Here is a 9,609-nt window from a genome sequence, read left to right on the forward strand (position 1 = left end):
TGGCAATCCTTCTGGTCTTCCCCTAAGATGTTCTGAACACAGTGGTCCAGATGATTTTTCCAAAATAATACACCTGGTCATTCTATCACCTGCTTCCTGGTTTAAAACTCTTCAGTGTCATCTCACTGCCTTTGACCTAAAAAATAAAACTCCTAGCCATGACCTCCAGGCCTTGCATGTTGGGGTCTTGGCCTACATCTCCCACTCCATCTCCACTCTCTTTGCTCAAGTACAATGTTCCAACCACACACTGGCCTCTTTCAGTTTCCCCAACAACTGTTTTCCTCTCTGCCATAGAGCCTTCACTCAGGTTGTTCCCTCTGCTGAAATGCCTCCTGCCCCCAACTACTTAATTCTCACTCATCATTAATTCTCACTGAATAAGTGAGACTTCCTCAGGGAAGTCTTCCCTCACCCCTCTGTTCATTGCCCTTGCAGAACCAGGTTTCTCTCCTTCAGTACTTCTCTCGGGCTGTTATTATGACCTAGAGGGCATATCCTCTGAACAATGCCCATCTACCCCATTCAACTGCAGACTCCTTCAGAACTTCTCTCGGGCTGTTATTATGACCTAGAGGGCATATCCTCTGAACAATGCCCATCTACCCCATTCAACTGCAGACTCCTTCAGAACACAGTCCTTGTTTGTTTTGATCCCTCTGCATCATGACACCGGGGTGACACCCAAATAAATATCTTCTGAATAAATGTTGGACCTGGTTTAGTCAACAGGCAAAAGGGCTATATTCAGAACAACAAATATACACTGACCACTCCCTAGGACGGAAGGAAAACTTAAGAATTTTGTGTCCTAGCACAAGAAGGCTGTTCTCCTCACAAAGGTATAAAACCTAATAAAATATCAAGCCAGAAGGCTTGTTTACACCCAAGACACTAAACAGAAATGAGCTCACTGGAAGATTTCAGAAATGAATCAGCAAACGCAAAACTATTTTTTCTAGGATAACCTTGCTGGAAAGAAAGTCAAGTATTTTCCTGGCAGGCCCCCTAAGCCTGGTGAAACTGGCGAGAGCTAAACACAGCTCTGAGCTATTTATATAGGATACTCCATGTTCTTGCTGATTAAGTACACATTTTCACAAGTTCACTCTTTTTCATGAAGAATGGTCTTACTGTTTTCCCTAGCACTGCTTTCAGACTCTCCCCTGAGATTTACAAGTACAGGATAGAACTCTAAATTCATTCCATCCAACCACTGCTTTACTCATGTTGGAGACTTACAAAAAGATCTATAAATCAACTAATAGGGGAGGCAGAGAAAGGCAAGCATTCAGTTCCTTTTCCTTTAAAGACTGCAACACCGGCTGGGCGTGGTGGCTCACGCCTGTAATCTCAGCACTTCAGAAAGCCGAGGTGGGCAGATCACGAGGTCAGGAGATTGAAACCATCCTGGCTAACACGGTGAAACCCCGTCTCTACTAAAAATACAAAAAATTAGCACGGTGTGGTGGCGGGCACCTGTGGTCCCAGCTACTCGGGAGGCTGAGGCAGGAGAATGGCATGAACTCAGGAGGCGGAGCTTGCAGTGAGCCGAGATCGCGCCACTGCACTCCAGCCTGGGTGACAGAGCAAGACTCTGGCTCAAAAAAAAGATTGCAACACCAATGCCTCTGAATTTCAGCAGGTCATCTGTTAGGTGCCAGGTACTGTGCCAGTTACTTACTGCACTAGTTCATTTAACCTTTGCAATAATCCTGTGACAAAGGTATTATTATCTTTATCACCTTGGGAAACTGCAGCCCAAAGAGGGATCACTGGACTATCAATAAGCAAATCAAAGTTTCAAACTCTCAATCAACTCTCTGCCAATCCTACATATAAACGCTTTTCAAAAATCAACAACAATCCAGTTTTTCGATGCTGCTTCCAGACAGATAACCTCCTCCTGAAGAATCCATAGTGGTTTTCAACAAAAAGTAATCTTCCAGGGTCCTGAGTCCTGTTATTTCTCAAGATTTTTATGATACATAGCACTTATAAACAAAATGTCTAATCAAAACACTAGAATTTGCTAAAATTAAAGGTTTTATTCTGCATTTCAATTTAAAGTCTTATTTGTTATGTCAATTTATTTATTTATTTTTTAATTTTTTTTTTGAGACGGAGTCTCGCTCTGTTGCCCAGGCTGGAGTGCAGTGGCGCCATCTTGGCTCACTGCAACCTCCACCTCCTGGATTCAAGCGAGTCTCCTGCCTCAGCCTCCCAAGTAGCTGGGATTATAGGTGTGCGCCACCACGCCCAGCTAATTTTTGGATTTTAGTACAGATGGGGTTTCGCCATTTTGGCCAGGCTAGTCTTGAACCCCTAGCCTCAACTGATCCGCCTGCCTTGACCTCCCAAAGTGCTGAGATTACAAGCGTGAGCCACCGTGCCCGGCCATGTTACGTCAATTTAGAGATGTTTTTTATATTTTTCAAATTTCACAGTAATCCTCATGATGAGAATGGTTTTTCTGAACACATCAAAATAACAGGATCACATGGAAGAAAAAGCAATTTATGTATCATATGGACACACAGATGTCCATATGATAAATGCCCATTTGTATGTCTTATACACATTCATATACAACTAAGATTTAGGAATATACTTCCTTAACTGGATCCCTTAACAATCTTTAAAGTCTTTTCTACCTTTAAATAAACAAACAACTCCCAGGAGCCACTCCTTCCTCCTCTTTACAACACAACCAAACTTTGGGAGAGTTGACTATGCTCACCATCTATTTCCTCACCTCCCACGCCTCAACCCATGCCAGTGTGGCTTTCACCTCCATCACAGCATCAAAAAAGCTCAAGCTAAGGTCACCAATGACCCATCCACATCCTAAATCTCGTATATTAAACAGAGGAGCAAATCTAAGAATGGATGTTATGATCTATGTGAAGCTACATCATGTGCTGCAGCTATGTTTCCCCACCCAGCTGTGTGGATATGGATGGGCAAGTTGCTCTCTTCCTTAGCCTTGGTCTCCCATTGCCTGCTGTACCCAAAGAAATGAATCACAATCCAGAATTAATAACAGGTCACAACTCCAGAATTAATAAGAAGGAGTTTACTGCTGATGAAGAGATATCATCAATTAGAAAAACTGATTTAACTCCAGCCTGGACAACAGAGAAACCCCGTCTCTACCAAAAATAGAAAAATTAGCCAGGTGGGTGGTACGCCTCTGTAGTCCTAGCTACTTGGGAGGCTGAAATGGGAGGATCATCTGAGCCAGGGATGGAGAGGTTGCAGTGACCTGAGATCGCACTCCACCACTGCACCCCAGCCTGGGCCACAGAGCAAGATCCTGTCTCAAAAAAAAAAAAAAAAAAAGAAAAAAAACTGAATAACTCAAATGAAGCTTATGTGTAACCAGCTCTTTACTCTCATTTCCTTCTTTCCATTAGCCCCTAATTAAAGTAAACCTAGTATATATGTAGTAAAAACCTGAAGAAAAGAGCTGTTATCTTTTTGACTCAAGGCTTTCAAATATATCTCAAAATTCAGCTATAGAATACGGTCTCTTTCCTGAAACTCCACTGCGGTATACTGATTGTTTTAAAGACTCGACTGAGTATTTTATACATAACAACTTTCATATGGAGAAGCAAGAAAACATGGTAGTAATAGTTAAGATCTTGGATTATGGAGCCAGATTGCCTGTGTTTATACCCTGGTTCCATCACTTACTGAGTTACCCTGGCCAACTTAACTTCTCTGGGGCTCAGTGGGAACGATGATAATAGTGAGAACTAAATTGCATGAAAAGCCCACGTTACTGTGCCTGGAACTCAGAAATGCTTAGTACATAGTAGATATCACACAGATATAATACAACATGTGATGTTTAAAAGTCACTCAATTTCATATGAAAATATGTATGTTTACTATTCTTTTTAAATTTTCTTGACAATGGCTGAGAATAATGACAACTAGTAATTATAGAGCACTTAGCCATTACTTAGCACTTTTGTGTGAGGGTCTCACTCTGTTGCCTCGGCTGGAGTGCCATGGTATGATCTCAACTCACTGCAACCTCCATTTCCTGGGTTCAAGTCATCCTCCCACCTCGGCCTCCCAAGTAGCTGAGACTACAGGCATGCACTACCACACCCAGCTAATTTTTATATTTTTTTTTAGAGATGGGGTTTTGCCATGTTGCACAGGCTGGTCTCAAACTCCTGGGCTCAAGCAATCCGCCCACCTTGGCCTCCTAAAGTGCTGGAATTACAGGCATGAGCCACAGTGCCCAGCCATAGATAAATTTTTCCATATCGAATTTTAAATAGATTATCCTATTAAGCCTCCAAACTTCATATAGTTTAAGAGCAGAAATATAACTTAAAGAGACATCATGGCAGAAGATGAGTCTTAAATAAGACAATCATAAAAGGGAGGTTTAAGAATGTAATTATATTCTCCAACAGAAGGCTGAAAGGTTGAAGATTATTAATATATATCAAAGTTTCATTAACAAGGTAAAGAGCAACAGTGTCCTTGGGTGATGAATACTCTCACAGGCTCTCTTGACTTCTCCAGATAAAGGCTGGAAGGACACTATCCCCTAATTGGGCAGTCCCTATTTATGCTTTTGGTATATAGTGCAGACGAATCATTGAGATTACTCCAAATCTGCTCCATCGTGATTATCACAATTTTTACAAGGGACAACCCCTGTCTTCATTGAGTTTAGGAAGTTAATACACCAACACAGCCTTTCAGTCATGTAATTACATTCTTATTTATTGCATCTACAAACCAAATAGAGCAGTAAGTCATTCCTGAATGAGGAACTAAGGTTAAGAACATCAAACCAGAGTAATTACAGCTTCTGCGGTTTGTCACAGCTTAAAATAATAATAAAAAAAATAGTAATAGCAGCAAGCATTTACTGAGCACCTACTACACGCCAAGTTTTTTGTACATGTCAATTAACTTAATCTTTACAATAATCCTACGAGGAAGGTATAAGATTAAGTAACTTGTCCAAGATCACAAACGTAGCAAGTGGAAGGCAGAAGGTTTGAACACAGAAGTCTAGAGTCCCAAAGAATACACTCCTAGCTAACATCTACACTATACAGCCCCTGCAGCCCTGATCCTCTCCCCTAATATGCTACAGTTGGTGGAATCATATCACAGAAGCTGTTTCCTGTAAATGCTCTTTATCATCCAAGCATTTCAACTTTGAGCCATCATTTACAGTTCCTCTTATCACAATCAACAACAATCTATACATGGTAATCTCTAAAATACCACATAGCTGCTCCTTATACACTGGCTTGTTTCAGCGTTTTTTTTTTTTTTTTTTTTTTTTTGAGACAGAGTCTCGCTTTGTCGCCCAGGCTGGAGTGCAGTGGCACAATCTCGGCTCACTGCAAGCTCCACCTCCTGGGTTCACGCCATTCTCCTGCCTCAGCCTCCCGAGTAGCTGGGACTACAGGCGCCCGCCACCACGCCCAGCTAATTTTTTTTTGTTATTTTTAGTAGAGACAGGGTTTCACCGTGTTAGCCAGGATGGTTTCGATCTCCTGACCTCGTAATCTGCCCACCTCAGCCTCCTAAAGTGCTGGGATTACAGGCGTGTGCCACCGAGCCCGGCCCCAAATTTCTCTTCTTAAACGGGACTACTGGACACAAGACTGGGCCCTGAGAGGCAGAGTGAAATATCACCAGGCATTCTGCTGTGTTCAACTCTAAGTAAAAGCAGTCATTTCTATTTAACAGCAACGACACACAATTATTCTCTTAAAAAAGATGGTCACTTAACATTATGCATACGTTCCCTTATGATAGTTCCTATTATGCCATTGGCACAACCCCAATTTGTGATTCATATAACCTGTAGTCAAATTACTTCCTATCTAGGTCATTTTTTACAATTCACTACTAAAAACTGAAAACATGCATTCCACAACTTGTGTTAGGAAAACTTGAACTTCTGAACAAAGATACGATCCGAAAATATTAAATTCTCAGCGTTAATGGCCCTTTATGACCCAGATGAAAATTTTGTAAGTAGGTTCCAATAATGTGATGCACACTTTGGTGAAAATTCTATGTTAAGAAGTTTTCTGAAGAGAACATAAAAACTTTTCTGCCAAATAACTATTCTGAAACCTCCACAACAATATCGAGAAGATAGAGTCCAGGCAGATTTCAACGTGGAGTTATAAATACCAGGCTCTTGCCTAACTAACAAACTGCTTTGCAGTGCTTATCCCACCTTGCTGATAAAACAATACCCAACAGCCTTGGTTATTGGAGTAGAAAAGCTTTAAAAATCTACATCTCAGTAAATTCCTTCCACTGATCCTGAATTTCACGGACTAGCAACTGTTTCCACATTATCTAGACTACCACCTCTGCATCAATAGTTGGCCCCTGGGGGAGTCTCAGGCCCCTCTGAGAATCTGATGAAAGCCAGGGACCTTTTTCCCAGGGAAGTGCAAAGTTCACCAGCCTATTTCTAAATGCCAAAAGAACACTACTCTATACTTTGTAGCAAATGAAGGGAGAAAGGTGATAACAATCTCAAACTCTGTGACTAAAAATCAAACTTTCCATTTGCTCAATTTGTTAGGAAAAACAGGTCTTTACAGATTCCAAACCAAAGACGTTGGGACAGTGAACTAGCTTGAAGACAGCTCTGATCAAATGTATGGATTCTCCCACCAAGAACTCTCTTCTGAAACTCCATATGGTGGATAGTTCTTGCCTTTCAGTACTCAGCTCAAATGTCACCCTCTCAGAAAAGGTTACTTTCCTGACCACCTGATTACTTTTCCTCTCGTAAAAGATTACTTTCCTGACCATGGAAAGCAGTCCTCAAGACCTCTTTATCACATTTTGCTCTTTTATTTTCAAAATAGTATTTATCACTATTCCAAAATACCTCATCTATTTTCTTATTTAATTATTTTGTCTCCTCTATTCGAGTATAAGCTCCATAGGGGTAAGGACCATGTCCGTCTTGTTCCCCACTGAATTCCCAGTACCTGGTATGCAGTGCGCACTTGATAAATATTTGTTAAATGATTAAAACTGAAAGATAGGATAGTGATTTTGGTGTCAATTGCCAAGCCTTTATTAGTTAGAATTCTCTCTCTTTCCATAATCTGAGGGTCCATTCAATCAGCAAATATTTATTGAGCACCTACTGTGCGCCAGGCACTGTTGCAAGCGCAAGGGATACAGCAATGAATGTCAGGCAAGCATCTTTGCTCTAAAGACCTTGTATTTTAGTGGACTGCTAGGAATAAGCAGATGTCTTACTACAATGCCTGGGAGATCCAGAACACCTTCTACAATCCTTCCTTGAGGGAAAGAGCTAAGGGAGATCCCCAAACGAAAGGAAAACATTCTCCAACGGGCACTTCCAAACCAAGAATCAGGGGTTTCCCTAAACCAGTTGGACGGCTCTTCCTACGTGCTCTATTCACCTAGGGGAACCCCAATCAGCAGAGCTCAGGTAACGAAAAAACTTGAGGCAAGGGCTACTGTTTCTAGGACTTGGAGGTGGTGAGGGGAAGAACCAGGAAACAGGGCGACATTAGGAATCGTGACAAAAGCCCTGAGCGGGAACCCTGAGGAACAAGCTCTGGTTGTCACCAACTTGCTAGGTGACCTTGGGCCAGTCCCGAGCTGCCCGGGCAACATTTCCGCCGGGGATATAATGAGGAGGAGACCGGGAGGGTGGAATTCTGGATCGGGGGAAAGCGAAGGCTAGGAGGCCGGGCCAAGGCCGAGTAGGATAGGGCAACGGCCGACGTGCTGAGGCCAGCGCGAGGCCGGGCGGGAGCGGCTCACCCACCGAGCGCCACCTGGCAGGCCCTGCGCAGCTGGGAGTGCTGGGGCCGCTTCACCTCCTTGTCGGCTAGGATCTTCTCCAGGGCCCGGGACACGAACATGCTCTTGGTCTGGCTCTCCTGCATGGCCCCAGCCCGGCGCGGGTTGCGGGCGGGCGGCGTGAGCGAGATGGCAAGCTAAGCTGCGGGCCCGGCGTCCCGGCCGGCACCGGCCGCGTCCGTCCGCGCCGCCCCGTCAGGAAGCGACACCTCGGCCCCACGGCGCCGCCATGTTGGAGCGCGTCACGTGACCACGTGACTGGCGAGGCGGGTACGGCCGCTTAGCGTCCGTAAGCCCCGTGACCCCCAGCGGGGCGGAGCCTACTGCTGGGGGCGGAGCGGAGTCAGGTGGGCGAGAGACAGAAGGCGAGGGTAGAGGGAGGAAGAAGAGAAGGGGAGGGGAGTCGGCATGGGCGAAGGGTATAGGGGACGTGGGGGCTAAAGAATGGTGAAAGGGAGGAGAGGTGGTGATGGAGATGAGAGGAGAAAAGCGCAGGGTAACGGGAGATGAAGGGGAGCACGAGAATGGAGATGATATGGGTAAGAGGAGATGAGGAGGAGGAAAGGAAGGGGAACGAGAGGATTGGCAAAAAAGAACGGTGACAAGGAGAGATGATAAAGGTGCAAGAGGAGAAGGCGAATAGGAAAGAAAAGAAATGAGGGAGCGAAGACTGGAAGCTGGTGAATGAATGAGGTGATCGGGAGTAAGAGGCGTCAGAAGGAAGGAGGAAGGAGATGAGAAGGCGGCGGAGGGGAAGGGGGGAGGCCCGGCGCGGCGGCTCACGCCTCTAATCCCAGCGCTTCCGGAGGCCAAGGCTGGAGCATCGCTTGAGCCCAGGAGTTCGAGACCAGCCTGGGCAACATAGGGAGACCCTTTCTCTACAAAATAAAAAATAAAACAGTTAGCCAGGCCCGGTGGCGCTGCTTGTGGTCCCAGCTACTGATGAGGCTGAGGTGGGAGGATCGCTTGAGCCTCGGAGGTTGAGGCCGCAGTGAGCTGTGATGGCACCACTGCACTCCAGTCTGGGCCACAGAAGGAGACCCTGTCTCAAAAAGAAAAAAAAAAAAAAAGGAGGTGAGGTAGTTATGGAGGAGATGAGGTGTGTGGGAAGAGGTGAGAGGGAGGCACAAAGGTAAAAGAAAAAGTGAGGAGAAAAACAGGAGGGAGGGGGAAGTGAAAAGGAAAGAGAGGTAGAAATGAGAGGAGGGGAAAGAGTAGGAGAAAGGGTGAAGGGAGAGGAGGTAGGAAGGGGAGCTGTCAGAGGAAGAGCAGAAAAGAAAGAAAAATATGAGAGTAACAGAAGTTAGGAAAACAGGAAAGAGATGGAAAAAGGAATGGTGTAGGAAGGAGGTGAAGGGGAAGGAGGTGAGGAAGAATGGAAAGAACATGCTGGGAGAAGACGAAATGGAAGGGGTGGAGGGAGAGGGGAGGTGAAAGAAAGACAGAGAGGGAGAGAGAAAAGGTATGTTTATGTCTATTCTCCACAAGCAGGGTTTCACCACGGCCACTGGCAAGATACACACATCTATATAACCCTCCTGTCACAGCAGCAGTGACCATGCAGTTCAGTGAACTTCTGTTTATTAAGTGTCGTGGCTGTGCATAGTACACCAGGAAGCACTGACCTCCCTCTGGAGTTTATCCTAGTATAAACCTGTGAACCCTCACAGTGCAGTGAACTGGACCTGGGCTTTGGGAGTCAGGGGAAGAAACCCAGGTGGCCAGTGTCACACAGCCTGCAAATGAGTGTTG

At 44.9% G+C, this 9,609-nt stretch overlaps 1 protein-coding gene across 2 annotated transcripts in view; it reads right to left on the reverse strand.

Moving 5' to 3' along the window:
- ARFGEF2 (ADP ribosylation factor guanine nucleotide exchange factor 2) overlaps positions 1-8,113 on the reverse strand; it is a 114,609-nt gene extending 106,496 nt beyond the window's left edge. The window contains exon 1 of one of the 2 annotated variants that reach the window (XM_003252908.3): positions 7,823-8,113. In XM_003252908.3, the coding sequence (XP_003252956.1) occupies positions 7,823-7,943 (121 nt within the window). In that variant the 5' untranslated portion in view covers positions 7,944-8,113. The remainder of the gene's footprint in view (positions 1-7,822) is intronic. The other variant, XM_030825512.1, reaches the window with a different exon arrangement.
- Between the last annotated feature and the right edge of the window lie 1,496 nt (positions 8,114-9,609).

This window comes from Nomascus leucogenys, chromosome 13, assembly GCF_006542625.1.
Source record: "Nomascus leucogenys isolate Asia chromosome 13, Asia_NLE_v1, whole genome shotgun sequence".
In the NCBI taxonomy this organism is placed as follows: Eukaryota; Metazoa; Chordata; class Mammalia; order Primates; family Hylobatidae; genus Nomascus; species Nomascus leucogenys.